This window comes from Oryctolagus cuniculus, chromosome 13, assembly GCF_051225735.1.
Source record: "Oryctolagus cuniculus isolate XC-2025 breed Fujian yellow rabbit chromosome 13, ASM5122573v1, whole genome shotgun sequence".
NCBI classification, from domain to species: domain Eukaryota; kingdom Metazoa; phylum Chordata; class Mammalia; order Lagomorpha; family Leporidae; genus Oryctolagus; species Oryctolagus cuniculus.
In genome coordinates, this window is record NC_142879.1 from 35,028,279 (window position 1) to 35,051,084 (window position 22,806).

Consider the following 22,806-nt stretch of genomic DNA (forward strand, 5'->3'; position numbering starts at 1 on the left):
TCCCTGCTTTTCTAAGCTTACTCTCCATTATGATTGACAGAAGATTGTGTGAAACAGTTGAAAAGGTAGAATTGTTGACTCTTGTGTCAGTTCTAAAATTGCTGAACTTTAGAGAACATTAGGCTCTTAAGCCTACTTTTTCATTCACTTTTATCGTAGAAACCCACTTTACCTGAGTGTCACTTAATAGGACAGCCAAAGGTAAAGCAGCAGCTTAGCTAATGAGCAGAGCAAAAAGAACATGCAAAAATTATTTGGGTGGGGCCAGCACTGTGGTGTAGTGTGTAAGGCCACTGCCTGCAGTGCCGGCATCCCATATGGGTGCCAGTTCGAGTCCCAGCTGCTCCACTTCCTATCCAGTTCTCTGTTATGGCCTGGGAAAGCAGTGGAGGATGGCCAAGATCCTTGGGCCCCATACCCGGATGGGAGATCCAGAGGAAGCTCCTGGTTCCTGGCTTCAGATAGGCACAGCTCTGGCTGTTGCAGCCATTTGGGCAGGGAACCGTGGATGGAATACCTCTCTCTCTCTCTCCTGCTCTTTCTGTGTAACTCTGACTTTCAAGTAAATAAATAAATCTCTAAAAAAAATTATTTCGGTACTGTATCTTATAAGTCACTGGGGGTAGTTGATGAGATGTACTTTTCTGTCTTAAAGATGGTTAACATAGCCAAATATTTTAGTCTTTCATTCTTAGCATTAAAACACTGAGGATTACAATATTAGAATTAGTTGAATTTAAAAGTTAAATTACTCCTGTTAAAACATGTGACCATCTGAAACTTAAGGTGGTGTAATTGAATATAGCCTGGAACCTCCTGTTCCAGCTTATCAAAACTAATTTTTTTCAGCCATAGAACTAGGAGTGCACATTAGAAATATTTTCATAATATTGCAGATATCATTGTGTACTTCACAATTCCCAGAAATGACTTTTCAAAGAAACCTGACACCATTTAAAAAAAAAAAAAAAAAAAAAAAAACTTACACCAGGCCTTAAGAAACTCCACTTGGAGACTGGCATTTGACATGTCCCCTAAGCTGTCAGTAATCCCATATTGGAGCACCTGGGTTTGATACTAGGCTCAGGCTTCTGAATTGAGCTTCCCAGTGCAGACCCTGGAAGGCAGTGATGATGGCTCAAGTAGTTGGATTCCTGCCACTCAAGTAGGCGATGTGGATTGAATTCCCAAATCCCTGTCCCTGGGCTTTTGCAAGCATTTGGAAGTGAACCTGTGGAGGAGAGCTCACTTGCATGTTTCTCTGTCTCTCAAAAGAATATACATATAAAATAAAAATAAATAATAATAATAAAGATAAATAAATAAAATAATATAAATATTAAATAAGAATATAAATATAAAATATTTTTAAAAGTTCCCCTTGAAATATCAGTGACTTCAAAAATTATATTAGTCTTCATTTTTATTTTCATACCAACTTAATAAAGCTGATAATCAGCTTTATAGTGTGAAATCTATAAACTATTAAATGATTAAACTGTAAACTATTAAAAAAACTTTTTTTAAAGATTTATTTATTTTTATTTGAAAGTCAGAGTTACACAGAGAGAGGAGAGGCAGAGAGAGAGAGAGAGGTCTTCCATCTGATGGTTCACTCCCCAATTGGCTGCAACGGCTGGAACTGCACCGATCCAAAGCCAGGAGCTTCCTCTGGGTCTCCAACGTGGGTGCAGGAGCCCAAGGACTTGGGACATCTTCTGCTTTCCCAGGCCATAGCAGAGAGCTGGATTAGAAGTGGAGCAGCTGGGACTCGAACCGGTGTCCATATAGGATGCCGGCACTTCAGGCCAGGGCATTAACCTGCTGCGCCACAGCACCGGCCCCCCAAAAAACCCTTTTCAAAACACTCATCTTCAGTGTGAAACCATAACTTTTTATATAGTATAATGCTTTCATGATGTATTGCATTCTTTTTAAAAAAAATATTTTATTTATTTGAAAGGCGGAGTCATAGAAAGAAGGTGAAACATAAAGAGAGAAAGAGAGATCAATCTTCCATCCACTGGTTCACTCCCAAAATGGTCACAATTGCCGAGACTGGGCCAGGCCAAAGCCAGGAGTCAGGAACTTTTTCCAAGTGTCCCATGGGGTGCAGGGACCCAAGGACTTTGGCAATTCTCCACTGCCTTCCCAGGCACAATAGCAGGAAGCTGGATCAGAACTGTGGCAGCTTAACCCACTGTGCCACAGCACCCATCCCCTGCATTTTTTTTTAACCTTAAGAATTCTCAGTGTTCTTTCTGCTTTATCATCAGAGTGAGCCCCTTCCTTTTCAATAGCTTCTTGATCTCCCTGGCTTATGTATGATAATTTAATTAACTATTCCCTGCTTGTGGCACATTTGAGTCGTTTCCATTGTTTTTTGTTAAAAATACCATGGTGTACTTGTTTTCGCCCATGGAACATATGCTTAGATAAATTCTCCAGAGTGAAATACTGGGCCAAGTGGTACAAGTGATCTGATAGCTCTTCTGTTTCACTGCCAGAGATGTGTACAGCCCACAGCTTTTCAATACAACCACTCTCCACAGCTTGGCTACCACAGTATTGGATATAATAAGTTCTAGAATGGTAGTAATATGGCTTGTTACAATCACTTTAATTTGCATTACTTTTCTTAGTCACACAGCTAATAGAACTTCATGTGGCTTTTTCAATGTGACTTGAAGATTATGAATTACTAGTTAGAGTAACCTCTTGTCTTCACTATGTACTTTATTAATACAGATATTTGATTTATAGAAATCTTATGTGGCTATTTATCTTATTAAACTTCTTAATTTACACACCTTTCTGTTGCTTATGAAACATACTTGTAAATTTTATTATTTATCCTCCATGAAAATAAAGTTAATGAAAGTTTCCCATTTTTCTGGCTTACCCTGTAATTGTTTGTCCTTCTAAGCATCCATTATATAATCCTTTCAGGCTGTTGACCTGAGTACTCTCAGCTCTTCCTAATTGTACTAGTTGAGAGGAGACCTTATCACACATGCTTTTCAAAGGGTTTGTGTTGTCTGTTTGCTGGGGATGTCCCCCCATTTATTGGAATATTGGTGTGTATGCCTTTTTATTGGGAGGAACTGAAAAACTTTTCTTTCTTCTTTGTGTACATTTGCTTTTATTTTTCAGACTCTTAACCAGGATAGACTAAATTACCTTTCAAAGGAATGCAAAATGTTAGCCTGAAGCACAGCTCCTCTAATTGCCCTCTTTCTGTCATCTTTGGTCTTTCCACAAAAGGATTTTTAATGCCTTCTTTTCCAGCTGCTGTTACAGTAATCTTTAAAATCTTGATTATGTTCTGCCCAATACAAGTGACAGGCAAAAAATTCAATTAATTTATTAGTAATAATAAGCATTTTTTAAAAAGAAAGCTATCTAGGTACAAATTCAGAATTATATGATATACTCTCCAAAGATTAAAACCATTTAAGGGGCCAGTGCTGTGGCGCAGTAGGTTAATCCTCTGCCTGCACTGTCAGCATCCATATGGGCACCGGTTCTAGTCCCCTCTAGTCCTCTTCCAATCCAGCTGTCTGCTGTGGCCTGGAAAAGCAGTAGAGAATGGCCCAGTTGCTTGGGCCCCTGTACCCGCATGAGAGATACAGAAGAAACTTCTGGCTGCTGTCTTCAAATCAGCTCAGCTTTGGGCATTGTGGCCTTTTGGACAGCAAACCAGCAGATGGAATACCTTTCTCTCTCTCCCTCTCACTGTCTGTAACTCTACCTCTCAAATAAATAAATAAAATTAAAAAAAAAAAAAAAACATCTAAGTAAAAATATTCCCACCTGGCCATCCTAAATCCCATAATTTTTTTTTTAATTTGCACCTAAGTATATGGTATTTCCCATGCTTAATTAGCTTAATTCTTGATAATTCATTTGAAGCAGTTTTTTGCTAGTATTGCTCTTTATAGTTAGCAAGTGATCATTTTTATTCACTGACAGTAAAATTCTCTTCGGTTAGATTTGGAATGTATTTTTCTTCTTGCTTCTTTTGAGCTGTCTGAAATGAAATCTGAAGTAGATTAATTTATTCAAATGGTTTCTATGTCTGGTGCATTTTATTGGCCTAATTCTTTATTCTCTGCCTGAAACCACTCAGACTAGTGTGAGCTTTTGCCTGTCAAGCAGCACCTGTATTTCCTCAGGATGTTTCTTCTGTGGCTTTTAATGTTAACTCTTGGGGTTACCATAGAGATATTGTTTAGGCATGAGGTTCACATGACTAAGGGCAAGTCCTTCCCCATCTCTCTACTCCATCAAACACAGGATTTCAAAGAGTTTCTGGAATTGCATATTATGAAAAAAATTATGCATAAGTTTCAAAAAAGTTTTGCACCAAAATAAACTTACCTTTCAATTCCATTTTCTATTAATTTTTTCAAGTCCTCTGGTATATCCATATTTTGTTGTTTTCTGTGTCTTATTCTTGGGAGAGACCCTCATGTTTAGAATTGATAGAGTTAAAGCCTCCATATGTTCCCTTCCCTACACAAATCTTCCTTCCCGCCTTCCTCATTCTGAGATCATTTGTATTCTACTTTGAAATACAACTGTTGTGAGACAAACTGCTAAGTAGACTCTTGATGATTCCTAGGGACTAGAATAACAAGAAAGGAAAGTTAAATTGTGTTGATTCTCTCTTGCCTTCCCAATTTTCTTTTTTTATTGCTATGTTTTCCTAACTTAGGAATTAGGCATGGAAAGAGATGAATAACAATAGAGTAGACCAACTATAAATATAAGGTGATAAAACCTATGAAAGTGGTCTCTTCCAAAATATCTTATTGTACTGTACTTGCCGTTCCAGTTATGATGTCCAGTGATGCAATGCCTGGGTGACAAGATGAAGCAAAGTAAATGACATAAGCATTGTGACTTAGTGTTGGGCTCCTATTGACTTTCTTTTTTTTTCCTCAAAGAAACCTTTTATTTAAGGAATACAAACTTCATGCATTTCATATGTACAACTTTAGGAATGTAGTGATTCTTCCCACTATGCCTGACCTCCCACCCACACTTCCACTCCTCCTCTTCCATCTCCCATTCCCAGTACCATTCTCCACTAAGATCCATTTTTGATTAGCTTTATACACAGAAGACCAACTTTATACTAAGTAAAGAGTTAAGCAATTTGCACCAAAAAGAACAAAACAAAACAAAAAAACTGTTCTTCAACAGTCCAGACAAGGGCTGTTCAAAGTCATTGCATCTTGAAGTTCCTTTCACTTTTCTTTTTTTTTAGAAACATAATTAACTGTAAAGAAGCACCTGAGAATGATGCATCTTTTGCAGTGCTTAAACGTCATTATAATACAACTCTTTGAGGACAGAGGTCCCGCAAGAGAAATTAGTGAACAGTGACTCCTGTTGTTAATTTAACAATTAACACTCTGAGGCTCTTGATATAAGCTGCCTAGGCTATGGAAACCTTTCGAATCCACAGACTCCATCAGTATTTAGACAAGGCCCTAAGCAAATTGAAAGTTCTCCCTTCAAAGAAAACTACCTTATTCTTTGATGACTGCTTCTTTCCACTGGGGGCTCACCAACCAAGGTCCTTCATGTAGGACAGTTTTGACCATAATAACTTGGCTTTCTATGTCTAAAATGCTCCTATGGGCTTTTCATCCAGACCAGAATGCCTTAAGGATTGATTCAGAGGTTAGATTTCCTCTTAAAGTGATTGTCATTCTGTGAATCTACTGTGTGGACTGCTTCCCATGTTGGAGAATTCACTCCTTTTTAATTCTATCTATTATTATTACCAGACACTTAATCCTATGCATATGGTCACTTTAACACTTAAGATGGTATTTTTACTACCCAACTTGAGCAGATGTGGGGTCCCACCACGAATTTTTAAACTGTACCCTTAGAAGTAAGTCCATAGGAGTGTAGCCAGAACTATACAGCTTTACATTTACAAACTACATATATTTCATAATTACAACTTTAGGAACATAGTTGGTGATTCTTTCCACCCTACCCACTGCCCCTCTTTCTCCTCCCTCTGTCATTCCCACCCTTATTTTTTACTGAGATCCATTTTCAATTGACTTTATAAACATATCTTTAACTCTAAGTTAAGTAAACAGTTCAACAAGTAGTATGAAAAAAAAAAAAAAAAAACTGTTCCTCAACTGTCAAGACCAGAGGTATTCAAGTCATTGCTTCTCAAAGTGTCAGTTTCACTTCTTCAGATTGCCTTTTAGGCGGTCTGTTAGTTATCACAGATCAGGGAGAATATATGATATTTGTCCCTTCATTGTGGTTTTAATTTGCATTTCCCTGAAAGCTAGTGATCCTGATATTTTTTCTTGTGTCTGTTGGCCATTTGGATTTCCTTTTTTGAAAAATGTCTATTTAAATCCTTTGCCAATGTCTTATCTGGACTGTTTGTTTTGTTATTGAGTTTCTTTATTTATATATTCTGGTTATTAATCGTTTATAAGTTGTATAGTTTGCAAAGAATTTCTCCCATTCTGTCAGTTGCCTCTTCACTTTACTGAGTGTTTCCCTGGCATTATAGAAGCTTCTCAATTTGATGTAATCCCATTTGTTAATTTTGGCTTTAACTGCTTGTGCCTCTGGGGTCTTTGCCAAGAGCTCTACACCTGTGCTAATATTGGGCAGGGTTGTTCTCTAATAAATTGATGGTATTGGGTCGTGGATTTAGAATTTTAATCCATTTTGAGTGGATTTTTGTGTAAGGTGTAAGGTAGGGGTCTTGCTTCATTCTTCTGCATGTGGAAATCCAGTTTTCCCAGCACCATTTGTTGAATAGACTGTCCTTGCTCCAGGATTGGTTTTAGCTCCTTTGTCAAAGATAAGTTGGTTGTAGGTGCTTGGGTTGATTTCTGGAGTTTCTTTTCTGTTCTTTTGGTCTGTGCATCAGTTTTTGTACCAGAACTAGGCTGTTTGAATTATAATTTCCCTTTAGTATGTCTTGATATCAGTATTATTGTGCTTCTGGCTTTGCTTTTGTTGTATAAGATTTCTTTAGCTATTCAGGGTCTTCTGTGTTTCCATATGAATTTCAGCATCATCTTTTCTATATCTCAGAAGAATGTTCTTGGTATTTTGATTAGTATTGTGTTGAATCTGTAAATTGCTTTTGGAAGTATGGACATTTTGATGGTATTCAATCTTCCAATCTATGAACATGGAACATTTTTCCATTTCTTGGTATCTTATTCTATTTCTTTAATGTTTTCTAATTCTCGTCGTAGAGATCTTTGATATCCTTGGTTAAATTTATGCCAAGCAGGGCCGGCGCCATGGCTCACTTGGTTAATCCTTTGCCTGTGGTGCTGGCATGCCATATGGGCGCCAGGTTCTAGTCCCAGTTGCTCCTTGTCCAGTCCAGCTCTCTGCTGTGGCCCAAGACGGCAGTGGAGGATGGGCCAAGTGCTTGTGCCCTGAACCCGCATGGGAGACCGGGAGGAAGCACCTGGCTCCTGGCTTCGGATTGGTGCAGCACCGTGGCAGCCATTTGGGGAGTGAACCAATAGAAGGAAGACCTTTCTCTCTGTCTCTCTCTCTCTCTCTCTCACTGTCTATGACTCTACCTGTCAAATAAATTTAAAAAATTAAAAAATTAAAATTAAAAAAAATTATGCTAAGGTATTTGATTTTGTTTTGTATCTACTGTGAATGGAACTGGTCTTAGAAGCTCAATCTCAGCCATGGTATTGTCTGTGTATACAAAGGCTGTTGATTTTTGTGTATTGACTTTTATCCTGCTACTTTACCAAACTCTTCTGTGAGTTCCAGTAGTCTCTTAGTGGAGTCTTTTGGATCCCGTATTTATAGAATCATGTCATCTGCAAGTAGGGACACTTTGATTTCCTCCTTCCCAATTTGTATCCCTTGCCTAATGGCTCAGGCTAAAACTTCCAGGACTATATTGAATAGCAATGCTGAGAGTGGGCACTGTTGTCTGTTTCTGAATCTCAGTGGGAATGCTTCTAACTTTTCCCCCATTCAGTAGGATGATTGCTGTGGCTTTGTCATAAATTGCTTGATTGTGAAGGAATGTTCCTTCTTTGCCAAATTTACTTAGAGTTTTCATCATGAAAGAGTGTTGTATTTTATCAAATGCTTTCTCTGCATCTATTGAGATAATCATATGGTTTTTGTTCTTCAGTTTATTAATGTGATGCATCGCATTGATTGATTTGTGAATGTTGAACCATCCCTGCATACCAGGGATAAATCCCATTTGGTCTGGGTAAATGAACTTTCTGATGTCTTGTTGGATTCAATTCACTACAGTTTTGTTGAGGATTTTTGCATCTATTTTCATCAGGAAGATTGGTGTGTAGTTCTCTTTCTCTATTGCATCTTTCTCATGTTTAGGAATTAAGGTGATGCTGGCTTCATAGAAAAAATTTGGGAGGATTCCCTTTCTTTCAATTGTTTTGAATAGCTTGAGAAGAATTGGAGTTAGTTCTTCAAATGTCTGGTAGAATTCAGCAGTGAAGCCATCTGGTCCTGGGCTTTTTTTGCTGGGAGTGTTTTTATTACTGATTCAATTTCCATCTTGGTTATGGTTGTGTTTAGGTTTTCTCAGTCTTCATAGCTCGATTTTGCTAGGTTGTATGTGTCCAGGAATCTATCCATTTTGTCTAGGTTTCCCTATTTGTTGGCATACAGCTCTTTGTAGTATTTTCTGATGATTCTTTTTATTTCTGTTGTGTCTGTTGTTACATTTCCTTTTCATATCTAATTTTGTTGATTTAGGTCTTCTCCTTTTTGGTTTTGATTTTGTTTATTTCTTCTCTTTTCACCTACTAGTTTTGGGTTTGGTTTGCTGTGGTTTTTCTAGATCCTTGAGATGCATTGATAGCTCATTTATTTGGTGCCTTTCCAATATCTTGATGTAGGTACTCAGTGCTATAAACTTTCCTTTTAACAGTGCATTTGCTGTATCTCATAAGTTTTGATATGTTGTATTATTGTCTTAATTTCTTTCCAGAATTTTTTAATTTCTCCTTTGATCTCTTCTGTGATTCACTGTTCATTCAGGAGCATGTTTTTTAGTCTCCATGTGTTTGCATATGTTCTAGAGATTCCTGAGTTGCTGATTTCCAGCTTCATTGCTTTGTGGTCCAAGAAGATGCATGGTATGATTTTGATTTTTTTGAATTTGCTGAGACTTGCTTTGTGACCTAGTATGTGATCAATCCTAGAGCAAGTTCCATGTACTGTTGAGAAGAATGTGTATTCTGCAGCTGTAGGATGGAAAGTTCTGTAGATATCTATTAGGTCTATTTGGTCTGTAGTCTTGATTAACTCTGTTGTTTCCTTGCTGATTTTCTGTCTGGTTATCTGTCCATTGCTGAAATGTGATATTGAAGTCCCCCATAACTGTTGTATTTGAGTCTATGTCTCCCTTTAGTTCCTTTAACATTTTTAGATAGCCAGGTGCCCTATAATTAGGTGCATATATGTTTATAATAGTTATATCTTCCTTGGGGCCAGTGCTGTGGTATAGTGGGTACGGCCGCCACCTGTAGTGCCAGCATCTCATATGGGCACTGGTTCAAATCCCAGCTGCTCCACTTCTGATCAGCTCACTCCTGTGGCCTGGGAAAGCAGTGGAAGATGGCCCAAGTCCTTGGGCCCCTGTGCCCACGTGGGAAGACCCAGAGGAAGCTCCTGGCTCCCGGAACCTGGCTTAGGATCAGTGGAGCTCTGGCCATTGTGGCCATTTGGGGAGTGAACAGGCGGATGCAAGACCTCTCTTTCTGCCTCTCCTTCTCTCTCTGTGTGACTCTGACTTTCAAATAAAAATATAAGTATTAAAAAAGTTATATCTTCCTGTTGAATTGATGCCTTAATTATTACATCATGCCTTTCTTTGTGTATTTCAACAATTTTTATGTTAAAGTCTATTCAGTCTGATATTAGGATGGCTACACCAGATCTTTTTTGGTTTCTGTTAGCATGGATTATCTTTTTCTATCCTTTCACTTTCAATTTGGATCTTTGTTGGTGAGATGTGTTTCTTGTAGGCAACAAATAGATGGATTTTGTTTTTGAGTCCATTCAGCCAGTCTGTGTCTTTTAACTGGAGAGTTGAGGCCATTTGCATCCATGGTGACTATTGATAAGTAATGACTTTCCCTGCCGTTTTTCCATAAATATTTCTATTTTTTACTTTGGGTTTCCTTTGCACTTTTACTGGGAGATCTTCTGCCTCTGTTTTCTTTCATAGTGATGACCATGCTTCTGTGTGCAGCACTTCCTTTAGCATCTTTTATAGGGCAGGATTGGTGGTGACAAATTCTCTCAATTTCTGTTTGCTTTGGAAGGTCTCTATTTCACCTTCATTCATAAATGAGAGCTGCAGGGTACAGATCTGGGTTGACATTCTTTTTTTCTTAAGACTTGGACTATATCTCGCCATTCTCTCCTAGCCTGTGTGGTTTCTGATGAGAACTCAGCTGTGAGTAATTGGAGGGCCTCTGAAAGTAACTTGGAGTTTCTCTTGTGCACATTTTAGAATCTTTTCTTTATATTTTACTGTGGTGAGTTTGATTACAGAGTGTCATGGTGAAGGTCTTTTCTGGTCATGTCTATTACAAGTTCTGTGTGCTTCCTGTACTTGGATGTCCCTTTCTTTCTCCAAATTAGGGAAGTTTTCTTGTGATGAATGGCTTCATAGGAAACTTCTGGAAACTCCTAGAACTTGTATGTTGGGTCAATTGATAGTATCTTGTAGATTCCCAACAGTGGTTTTTAGTTTTCTAATTTCTGCTTGTTTTGGGGCTGAGTATAATTTCCTGCAATTGTCTTCTAAGTCACATATTCTTTCTTCTGCTTCACCAATTCTGTTGTAAGGCTTTCCACTGCATGTTTTATGTGTTCTGTTGAATTCTTCATTTCCAAGATTTCATTTTGATTTCTCTTTAAGATCTCAATTTCGTGGCAGAAATTTTCTGTCATATATGGATTCCATTAGTTCATGCATTTGCTTCTGATTACTTCTAAGTAATCCTATGATCAATTTTTTGAATTCCATTTCTGGCATTTCTTCATTCTCTTCATCTTCACACTCTACTATTGAAATGTATTTGGGGGGGGCATCATGTTTTGTTCTTTATTCTTATTTCTTGAATTGATGTGTTTATTATTCCACATTTGTGTAGATACTCATTGGTTTCTTCCTTGTTTTTTCACTGTGGCGGATTTTATCTCTGGACTAAGCCTCGGTGGATTAGTGGAGTGTCTACTTTTTCATTGAATACCTAGAGGCTTGTATTGGTGTGACCAGGGAACTGTTCAGTGCTTCAGGGTAAAGGGCGTGTCTGGGCATGGTAAATCTCTCTCTCTTGTTTTTAATCAGAAGGGAGATTTGATTGACTGGCACAGAAGCACAGTGCTTGCATACAAGTAATACTCAAAATGGCACAAAATTTAAAATTTGTAAACTATTTTTTCTGGGATTTTCTATTTAATCTCTTCAGACCACAGTTGACTTGGAAAGCAAAACTATGATAAGGGGGAAATGCTGTATTCACTTTGTAACCTAAGAAATTCTCCCAACAACAACGTTTTATTTCTACAGATACCAGGGTCCTACTCTTAACGAGGCTTCCATCAGAAATACTATTTGAGAGAGGAGAGGGGAGGAATAGAAACAGCCTTGATATTTCAGGAAATTGTGCAACAGAAATTTGCAATTCTGCTGTCCTTTTCTTTTTCCCCTTTTCCCTCCTGATGTACACCCTCCCACACACTTTGCCTTTATTGATGAATAATCACTAAGAACATATGTGGTAACATTTACTATTTTCAAATGTGTAAGGAGTCTACTTTTATTTCAGTTAGTTGATAACATTGATTAAAGAAATCAAGTGAGTGATAATTTTTTTTTTATAAAAATTTATTTATTTGAAAGAGTTACAGTGAGAGAGAGAGAGAGAGAGGTCTTCCATCTGATGGTTCATTCCCCAATTGGCCACTACAGCCAGAGCTGCACCGATCAGAAGCCAGGAGCCATGAGCTTCTTCCGGGTCTCCCATGTGTGGGTGCAGGGGCCCAAGGAATTGGGGCATCTTCTACTGCTTTCCCAGGCCATACCAGAGAGCTGGATCGGAAGTGGAGCAGCTGGGACTGGAACCGGTGCTCATATGGGATGCTGGCACCTCAGGCCAGGGTGTTAACCCACTGTGCCATAGTGCTGGCCCCAGTGGTAATCTTTTTAACATTTACATGTCTACATAATCATATTTTTAAAATAAATGAATTTCCCTACAAAATTTTATTTAAATATGTATAATGTGACCAGGATCTTTGAGGAAATTCTCCCACCCAGCACATTGGTATTTTTATAGATTTCAGTGTTTTGAGCTTTGCTTTCAAGTTTTTATCTCCTGGTCCTTGATTTTGAGTAAATGATAATAAGTTAGGGGAAGGTACCTGGGGAGCCAAGTAGTTAACTTTAAGAAGGGTTCCACATGGAAAGTTATTTTTCTAATTAGAAGAATATTGTCAAATAAAGTTTAGAGATGGAGAATGTTTTTGATAGGATATGAAAAAAAGAAAATTAATGTATCAGGACCTAGGATCAAAACAAATTCTGTAATAATAGAAAGTTAGCAGTTTTTTAAATTGATACAGAATTATTCAAGCATATTTCTCTTCAAACATTTTTTAGAATATTTTATTTATTATTTTTTTGAAAGATAGAGTTACAGACAGTGAGAGGGAGAGACAGAGAGAAAGGTCTTCCATCCACTGGTTCACTCCCTAAATGGCTGCAATGACCAGAGCTGGGCTAATCCAAAGCCAGGAGCTTCTTCCAGGTTTCCTACATGGTGCAAGGGCCCAAGCATTTGGGCCATCTTCTGCCTTCGCAGGCCACAGCAGAGAGCTATATGGGAAGAGGAGCAGTGGGGACTAACATTGGCACCGTATGGGATGTTGGCACCCCAGGCGAAGGATTAACCTGCACCACAGTGCCAGCCTCTCTCATTAAATATTAGTCTTTCCATCATATACAGAATTATTTTTTAAACAATTGAGCCCAACAGATCTTTTATTTATTTATTTACTTATTTATTTGAAAGGCAGAGTTAGAGAGAGAGAGAGATCTTCCATCCTCTGGTTTGCTCCCCAAATGGCCACAAACACTGGAGGTGGGCCAGGCCAAAGGCAGGAGCCAGGAGCTTCTTCTAGGTCTCCCACATGGGTGCTGGGGCCCAGGGACTTGAGCCCTCCTCTGCATATGCACAATAATTTTATCCTTGGATTCTAAGCTCTCCCTAGCCTCCAGTTCCCCCTTACCTGATGATGAATATAAAAAAATTCCCCTCCTCTTGTGGGCAGCATTATGGCATAGCAGGTTAAGCCTCAGCCTTAGGATGCCAGCATACCATATGGGTACCTGTTCAAGACCCAGCTGCTCCACTTCCAATCCAGTAATGTACCTAGGAAAGCAGCAGAGGATGGCCCAAGTGCTTGGGCCCCTGTACCCCTGTGGAAGACCCAAAAGAACCTCTAGGCTCCTGGCTTTGGCCTGGCTCAGCCCCAGCCATTGGGGAGATTTTAGGAGTGAACCAGCAGGTGGAAGATCTCTCTCTAGCCCTCTCTCCTCCCCTCTCTGTAACTGCCTTTCAAATAAATAGAAAATCTTAAAAAAAAAAAAAAATCTCCTCAGCCTTACGCCTTCCCTTTTTCATTGTTTAAAAAAGCACATACATTTATGTTAACCATTTTAAGCCTCTGTTCCAGTGTTGTTAACTCAGCACATTGTTGTACAACAGATCTTTAGAATCTTTTCATCTTAACGTAACTAAAACTCTGAACTCATTTGTTTCCCCCATTTCCCCTCTGTCCAACCCTGAGCTACCACCATTCTACTTTATGTTTCCATGAATTTGACTACTTTAGATACCCCATATAAATGGAATCATGTAACTTTGGTATTTCTGTGATTGGCTTTTATTTTACTTAGCATAATGCTCTCAAGGTCCACCCAGGTCGTAGCATATAATCAGTTGGCTTTTTTGAGGTTGAATAAGTAATATTGCATTGTATTTATACAACATATTTTCTTTGCCCATTCATCTGTTAGTAGGCATTTAGTTTGCTGTCACAACTTACCTATTATAAATAATGCTGCATTGAACATGAGAACAAATATCCCTTTGATTTTATATTTTCGGTGCTTTTGGATAAATACCCAGAAATGGGATTACTGGATTTTATAGTAGTTCTATTAATTTTTTGAGGCATCTTCATACTATTTCCCATAGCAGCTGCACTATTTTGTAATACCACATAATTTAATGCACAAGGGTGTAATTTTTTTCAATCTTTCTCAACACTTATATTTGGTGTTTTGATAGTGGCCATCTCAACAGACATAAGGTGACATCTCATTGTGGTTTTGAGTTTCTCTGATGATTACTGATATTGAGCATCTTTTCATGTACTTCTTGGCCATTTATATATCTTCTCTGTAGAAATATGTTCTATTCCTTTGTTCATTTTTTAATTGGGTTATTGAGTTGTAGGAGTTTTTGATGCATTATGGATATTAACCCCTTAACCAAGGTATGGTTTGTAGATACTTTCTCTCATTACATAGGTTGCCCTCCCTATATTGTCGTCTTTTTTTTTTTTTTTTTTTTTTTTTTGACAGAGTGGACAGTGAGAGAGAGAGACAGAGAGAAAGGTCTTCCTTTGCCATTGGTTCACCCTTCAGTGGCCACCGCGGCTGACGCGCTGCAGCCAGTGCGCCACGCTGATCTGAAACCAGGAGCCAGGTGCTTCTCCTGGTCTCCCATGGGGTGCAGGGCCCAAGCACTTGGGCCATCCTCCACTTCACTCCCGGGCCACAGCAGAGAGCTGGCCTGGAAGAGGGGCAACCGGGACAGAATCCGGCGCCCCGACCGGGACTAGAACCCAGTGTGCTGGCGCCACAGGCAGAGGATTAGCCTATTGAGCCGCAGCGCTGGCCTCTATATTGTCTTTTAATAGCCCAGTACTGACTATTTCACAGCCTCAATTTAAATCTGACCCTGGTAATTCATATTAAACCATTTGCACCCTAATTCCTAACTCTAGACTTAAATTTTAACTACCTCTTTTTCATTTTCTCTGTGCTGTCTACTGACTAACCATGATTTCCATTCCCTATGATCTCTTTATTCCTAATATTTTTAGTAAGTGGTAACTTTAAAATACAGAAATAAGTTTAGTAGAAGACCAGAAAAGTTATAATCACCTCATTAACCTTAAATGTGAAAATAAGAAGCAGAGGTTAAAATTAACAGATTCTATGTTCAAACTTTCAAATTTGAAAAAACTCTTTTTAAATGAATATGCAAGTAAGGTTATTTTGAATCAATAACCTGATGAGTATGTGGGATGATTGTTCCCATTGTCATAGAACAATATATGTGTGTCCCAAAGTCCTGCCCCTACTGTTGGTTCACTAATCAAACTAGAAACTGTCACTTTAATTCGAAACATCACATGATCCTTATTGTATGAACCAATAAATTTTACTCTTACTAAAATAGACTAAGATGTGTGACTCAGTATTCTGATAGACCGAACATAATGTTAAGTTCATTTCCTAGCAAATAATGAAAGATCGATGGATGAATGTTGGTCACGAAGAAGAAGAACTAAAGCCATATGCTGAGCCTGAACCAGATTTCAATGACACAAAAAGAATAGGTAAGTATTTAGGTATTGTTCAAAGTATTTAACTTTGTCCCTAAACTGCAATTTAGAGTTGCATAGTCTACCAATATCTTGTTTTAAAATATGAATAGGAGGGCAGGCATTGGGCACAGTGGTCAAGATGCTGCTTGGAACACCCACATCTCATATTAGAGTGCCTGAGTTCAAGGCTCAGCTCTTTTTCCAGTTTCAGTCTTACTGATATGTACTCTGAGAAGCAACAGATGATAGCTCAAGTACTTTAATCTCTGCCAATCACATCGGAGACTCATGTTGAGTTCTGGGCTCCTGTCTTTGGCCTGGCCCAATTCTGACTGTTGTGGACATTTGGAGAATACACCAGCAGATGGAAGATCAATCTTTCTTTCTGTCTCTGTATCTCTCTGTCTCCCTCGTCTTTTCAAATAAATTGAAAATAAATAAATAAAATTTAAATATATTTGGAAACAATTTTATTTGAAAAATATTTGCGTTATAATCTTAATGATAGATACTAATCATTACAAATTTCAACTTTCTTAGTCTGTTCTTACATATACCATGTTCTAATTCAATTATTGGCAATACTATTATAAAAATTAAAAGAATGTAGATAAACCTAATTCTTTCCTCCATCCCACACAAGAGAAATGACTGATTAAGCCATTATGCTGAACTGTTGAAATCTTTACTTAATATATGCTAAATTGATCTTCTGTATATAAAGATAATTGAAAATTAATCTTGATGTGAATGGAAGGGGAGAGGGAGTGGGAGAGGGGAGTGTTGTGGGTGGGAGGAAAGTTTTAGGGGGGGGAAGCTATTGTAATCCATAAGCTGTACTTTGGAAATTTATGTTCATTAAATAAAATTATATATATATATATAAAGCCATCATGCTGATCAGACTGCTAAGTATCAGCAAATGTAGCATGTGTTTTCACCAAAATTTTAGAGGTACTGAACTAAAAGAGTTGACCACTTTGAATTTCCCTTTGTGTTTTCCACTCTGTTAGTAAGGTCTATAGGCCTTTCCCACTTATTCTGCTACTGCCCAAAGCCAGTCAGTGCTCTGCTTCCAACTTGCTTTCTTCTTTGTCTGTCCTGCAGAAAGCCCTCAGAAACTTACAGTGAGTCATCTCCACTGGGCTCCTCACTGGCTTGAGGGCAGATAGCGTGGGATAGCATGTTAGTATCCGGCACCTGATCAGAAGAATGACTTGTGAAATTCAAGCCTTCCAAAGAAGAATCAACCTGTGACAGATCAGAAAGCAGAAATTGTTGAGAGATGAGAAAAACCATGAGTAGCTGAGGGTATATTGAGAAAGGGAGGAGGGATTTTATGTACCACAGAGGTTGGCACAGTTTCCATTGGACAAAGTCTTCTCAAGAATGTACTAGTCAATGAGGAATTGAGTGAACCCATGCAGATATGAGTATAACCGATCATGTAAATAATTACTGCATTAAAAAGTATGACTGTGAAGCCTCTGTGATATATAGTTTCAATTGGTTGATAAAATAGAAGTTTTAAAAAATGAATCTATACATTTTGAGGACTTAGATTCATACCCAACACTGGCAAACCTGCTCATGCTTGTTGATTTGTTTACTAAAATCAACCCATTTTCAGAAACTGCATTTTTTCCCCCAGATGTTATGGTCACCATGGGTTTTGCACGTGATGAAATAAATGACGCCTTAATAAATCAGAAATATGATGAAGTTATGGCTACTTATATTCTTCTAGGTAGAAAACCACCTGAAGTAAGTTTTCTTTTTTTAAGTTACTGTAAATTATATATTGAGCTACATGACAGCTAAGTATATGATATAATGTTAATAAACATAAAATAATGTAAAGACTGTAACATTTTTATTTATTAGAATTCAGAATGCCAAATTTTGACTGACTTTCATATCTGGCTACAAAGAGATTTTTTTTAACCGAGCAGGTCTGCTACCTTGCTGAGCTCCAAGAGGCACTACTCAGGGTTAGTCTCTGAGAGTGCTATCCCCCAAGGCTGTGCAGTGCTCAACCTGTGCTTTCAAATGTTAATAGCCCTGCCAGAAGTAATACAGTTGTCCTTGGTGTACAGAAAAGACAGTGACTGAAACAAAAGGCAATGACAGCATTTAAAACAAGATGTATGTCTTAAATGGTTTATAAAATGTATGTCTTAAATGGTTTATAAACATAGGAACCCAGGGAAAGCTTATTTTGTGGTACTCTTCTCTGTAGAGTGTCAGATGGCTTTGATGCATTCAAATGTGAATCCTCTAGGCCAAGAGAGGTTTATAGTAAGAAGATAGAGTCAGAAAACAACTGTATACAAATGGTGATTTTTTTGGGAAGGAAATATAAAGGGTATTGACAGTCAAGAACGGAGTCCCAGGAATTGGCATTTTGTTAAAAATTAGACCTCTATAGCAGCGTTTACAGAAACATCTGAAATTAATAACGATTGACTAGTAACTAAGAATGAAGCACTGCATTCCACCTGACCTGTATTGAACCTTCCCTGTACTGGAAAATGCTAAGTACTGTGAATATAAAATAGAAGGAAAGCCTCTGCTCTCAAGGAGCCCTCAGTCTAGAGGGAGGATAAGCAGTCTGCTGTGCGGTGGGCGCTCTGGTTGGAGCAATGCACAGGACATTCTGGAAGCTTATAGGACAATGGGTGCCTACCACAGGCAAGGTCAGACCCACCCAAGTGAGTCTGTGAGATGTATAACTATGTGACTCAGGCAATTGATTTAATTTTCTGCACCACAGTTACCTTATTTATAAAATGAGAATCATAGTAGTCCTCATCTCTTAGGTTGTTGAGAGTAAATGGATTTATACTTACAAACTCCTTAGGTTACTCTGTGCTCTTTGTTGGCTGTTAGCTATGAAAAATATCCTCATTAGTGTTCTTTGAGTGTCTGTCATTAGCATCATCCGTATTTCAGTTTAGATTTCCCATTGGCATGCCAGTGATCCAGTCATAAGTTTGCTGGCAACAATGAGAAGGGGATTGCTGTCTCAGACCCTAGTTTACAATACTTAGTTCTAAGTAGATGCCGTTTCCTGACAGAACCATTAAACCAAATTTCACTTTGTAAATGCAGAGAAAACAAGACAAACAAGCAAAAATATGTATGTTTGTATGTATCTGTGGATAGGCCTACATATGTGTGTAGGTTCAAAATTTTAGACTTTTACTAAATTTGAATGCCAGTAATGTCCTGTGACTCTCTTAATCTGTTTTTCCATCCATAAAGTGTAAATAAAAGCAGCATAGATGTATTGTAATCATTAAGCAAAATAACATCTATAAAGAGCTTAAGATAGTGCTTCATATATAATAACCATTCAGTAATTGGTAGCTGTTATTGGCCTTTTTGACTAAACTCAGGACTTGTGTAGAATATAGAAGATTACAAATACTCCCTGAAGCACATTCTTATCAAGTTCCCTCTCTGCTTCCAAACCTGAAGCTCTATATCAAAACTACAGTGTTTTGTTTTAGTTCTGATTGCTCTTTGTCTAGCTTTAAACTGTATATAAAACCCAGAAGGTGTATTGTTTATCTAAATACGTTTTTGGCTTTCTTCTTACAGTTTGAAGGCGGTGAGTCGTTATCCAGTGGGAATTTGTGTCAGAGGTCCCGGCCCAGCAGTGACTTAAACAACAGCACTCTCCAGTCCCCCGCTCACCTGAAGGTCCAGCGGAGCATCTCGGCAAACCAGAAGCAGCGTCGTTTTAGTGACCACGGTGGGGGGAAAGTCAGATCAGTGAAAAGACAGACTGGGTCACGCAGACTTGTGTGTTTTAAGCGTTACACACTCATATCGCTGTGTGCTTGTCATCCAGTTCTCATACATTTGCATTATTGAATGACACTGACCTGAGCTTTTTAATCAGAAAGTTTCATGTTAGTTCAGAGCATAAAACATACAAATATAGCAGTTTTTAACATGCAGTATTTGTTTGTGAGAAGAAAACACATGAGTTGACTTTTAGCTAATTGTGCTATTTTTAAAAAATCTAGCTGGTCCATCCATTCCTCCTGCTGTGTCCTATACCAAAAGACCTCAGGCCAACAGCGTGGAGAGTGAACAGAAAGAGGAGTGGGACAAAGACGTGGCTCGTAAACTTGGCAGCACAACGGTAGGATCAAAAAGCGAGATGACGGCAAGCCCTCTTGTGGGACCAGAGCGGAAAAAATCTTCAACTATTCCAAGTGTGAGTAGCTACGCTGGGACATCGCAATTTGTTGTCAGAGTCTTCCATGAAAGGTTCATTTTTTAATTGATTTTTTAATGTTGTCAGAATGACTACAAGTCAAGGCTGTGTGTGTAGTAAGGAAAATCACCCATTTCTGTCCCCTTTTTTTTCATTCTTTCTCCTTTGTCCAAAGCTCCTCAGACTTGGTCTGCCTCCCAGCTAAAACCTGATACTCAGGAGCTGTTTGCAGAGAGACACTGCTCACACCTCTGCCTGTGACCTCTGCAGGGCATGCCTCTGACCATAATGGTCCCGTTGGCTGGTGGGGAGGGGCCCTGAGCAGGTGAAGAATAAAGGGCAGCCCATGGGCTTCTGGGCAGATGTACCGGCTTCACTGCCACAGGTTCCGCTCAGTGTGGAGTTGACTTGCTCCTGCTTACGCAGAGCTGCCTATACCTCTGCTCTGCCCTTTTCTCACCAGGTCACAGGAGGAAGCAAATAAAAACAATGTTCTCGTTACTCCAAGTGACTGCTGGCTGCTGCTGTAGGAGAGCAAGCTGACACTCTGAAGAGTTTGCCTTTTACTCCTTTTTTTTTCTTTAAGATTTATTTATTTATTTGATTTGAAAGAGTTACACAGAGAGAGAAGGAGAGGCAGATAGAGAGAGAGATCTTCCATCTGCTGGTTCACTCCCCTATTGGCCGCAATGGCCGGAGCTGCACTGATCTGAAGCCAGGAGCCAGGAGATTCCTCCAGGTCTCCCACATGGGTGCAGGGGCCCAAGGATTTGGGCCATCTTCCACTGCTTTCCCAGGCCATAGCGCACAGCTGGATTGGAAGTGGAGCAGCCAGGACTTGAACCAGCACCCATATGGGATGCCAGCACTGCAGGCGGTGGCTTTACCCGCTACGCCACAGCGCCAGCCCTGCCTTTTACTCCTAAAATGTGTGTGTGTGTGTGTGTGTGAGAGAGAGAGAGAAAGAGAGAGAGAGAGAGAGATCTTGTTCATATAACATTTCAATTAAAATTAAATGAATTTTTTCAAAATCATTAGCAGATTAGAAGCATTTCTTTGACTTTCTCTGAATACAGTTGGAATTTTAAAGTTGCTTTTTTTTTTCTTCTTAAAGAGCAATGTGTATTCTGGAGGTAGCATGGCAAGAAGGAACACCTATGTCTGTGAAAGGACCACAGATCGATACACAGCATTGCAGAATGGAAAAGACAGCAGGTAAATGTCAGTATGCCAGGTAGTCGTACCTTCGCTGTTCCCCATCAGTGTGCTTGCCACAGTGCCTGTTGCTTTAATACAGAATAGTTAAGACTGTAGCCAACCATCTTGCCTTACTAAGGTGTTTCTTATTCTCTACCAGGATGGAAGGATGGGAATATATCCAGAGAAAGTAGGAAGTGAATCCTTTAACTTGGGAATTTCTGAATAGACTGATGGTGACTATTTCAAATGATGGCATCGTAATCTGATCACTGTTATTTGAATCTTATCTCTTAGGCTACTTCCTTCTTCCTTCCCTCCTTTCCTTTCCCTCTCTCCTCAAGTCATTAATGTATCCAAATAATAATGCCTTTCTCTTCCTTCCTCTAAAGAAATGTGGCCATCTCAGCTGGCCCAGTTCCTAAAGTGTTTTATTTTATAAAATCATATTGTTTTTGTTACTTAAAAAAATTAACTTCTTCCATCATCCATATAGTACTAAAGAACATGGAGCTCCCTCTAGGAACTTGTGTGCTTAGTTCCATCTCCAGTCATTTCAGTAGCATGCACAGATCAGTGTCACATTCGTACCCACTCAATCAGAAGCATGTAATGTAAGTGTTCTAGAAGGTAGACAAAGGTAATTCCTTGGACATAAGAACCTCTAAGATTAGAAAGATAGTCAGAAATTGATTTCTGACTTGTTTTCCCTGTACTAAATTCTCAACCATAACAATTAACCTACTGATTCATGACATGAGCTACATGTGTTTTGGTGATGTTTCCAGGGGTAGTGTTTTTGGTATAATTATGAATTCTTACTTCATGAGTAATAGACAGCAAACAGTGACACATCATAGAAAGCTTTGATTTTGGGAGCAAGTAAAAAATGTCTTTTTGAAACTGTCACACAGTCACAGAAATAATTTCATATCTTTTCACATATGTACAGCAGGTGTGTGTGAGAGATATTTTCTGTGGAAAGATAATGATTGATTTATGCTGTATACTTTCAACAAGAATATTGTTTCAGGGGCTGGCATTGTAGCATAGTGAGTTAAGCTTGTACTTGCAACACCATTATAACATATCAGAGTGCCAGTTCAAGTGCTGGCTGCTCTGCTTCTAATCTATCTCCATGCTAATGTGGTGCAAAGGCAGTGGATAAAGGCCTAAGAATTTGGGCCCCTACAATCCATGTGGGAGACTGAGATGGAGTTCCTGGCTCCTGGGTTAGCCTAGCCATTTGGGGAGCGAGCTAGTAGATCAAAGCTCTCTATCTCTCCCCTCCTCCACTTTTCAAATAAACAAAACTTTAAAAACAAAAGTAATTATTTCAGTAGCCATTAATGTTAATTTTTTTTTTGACAGGCAGAGTTAGACAGTGAGAGAGAGAGAGACAGAGAGAAAGGTCTTCCTTCCATTGGTTCACCCCCTAAATGGTCGCTACGGCCAGCACGCTGTGCCGATCCGAAGCCAGGAGCCAGGTGCTTCTCCTGGTCTCCCATGCGGGTGCGGGGCCCAAGCACTTGGGCCATCCTCCACTGCACTCCCGGGCCACAGCAGAGAGCTAGACTGGAAGAGGGGCAACCGGGACAGAATCGGCGCCCCAACAGGGACTAGAACCTGGGGTGCCGGCGCCACAGGTGGAGGACTAGCCTAGTGAG

General features: G+C 39.1%; 1 protein-coding gene across 6 annotated transcripts in view; it reads left to right on the plus strand.

The window, feature by feature from the left end:
• Positions 1 to 22,806, plus strand: part of MARK1 (microtubule affinity regulating kinase 1) — a 160,198-nt gene that overhangs the window by 124,669 nt on the left and 12,723 nt on the right. For all 6 annotated transcript variants that reach the window (XM_008268408.4, XM_051820590.3, XM_051820589.3 and 3 more), the window contains 5 exons: positions 15,627 to 15,726; positions 17,366 to 17,478; positions 19,318 to 19,471; positions 19,749 to 19,942; positions 21,057 to 21,157. In XM_008268408.4, coding sequence (XP_008266630.1) covers positions 15,627 to 15,726; positions 17,366 to 17,478; positions 19,318 to 19,471; positions 19,749 to 19,942; positions 21,057 to 21,157 — 662 coding nt within the window. The remainder of the gene's footprint in view (positions 1 to 15,626; positions 15,727 to 17,365; positions 17,479 to 19,317; positions 19,472 to 19,748; positions 19,943 to 21,056; positions 21,158 to 22,806) is intronic.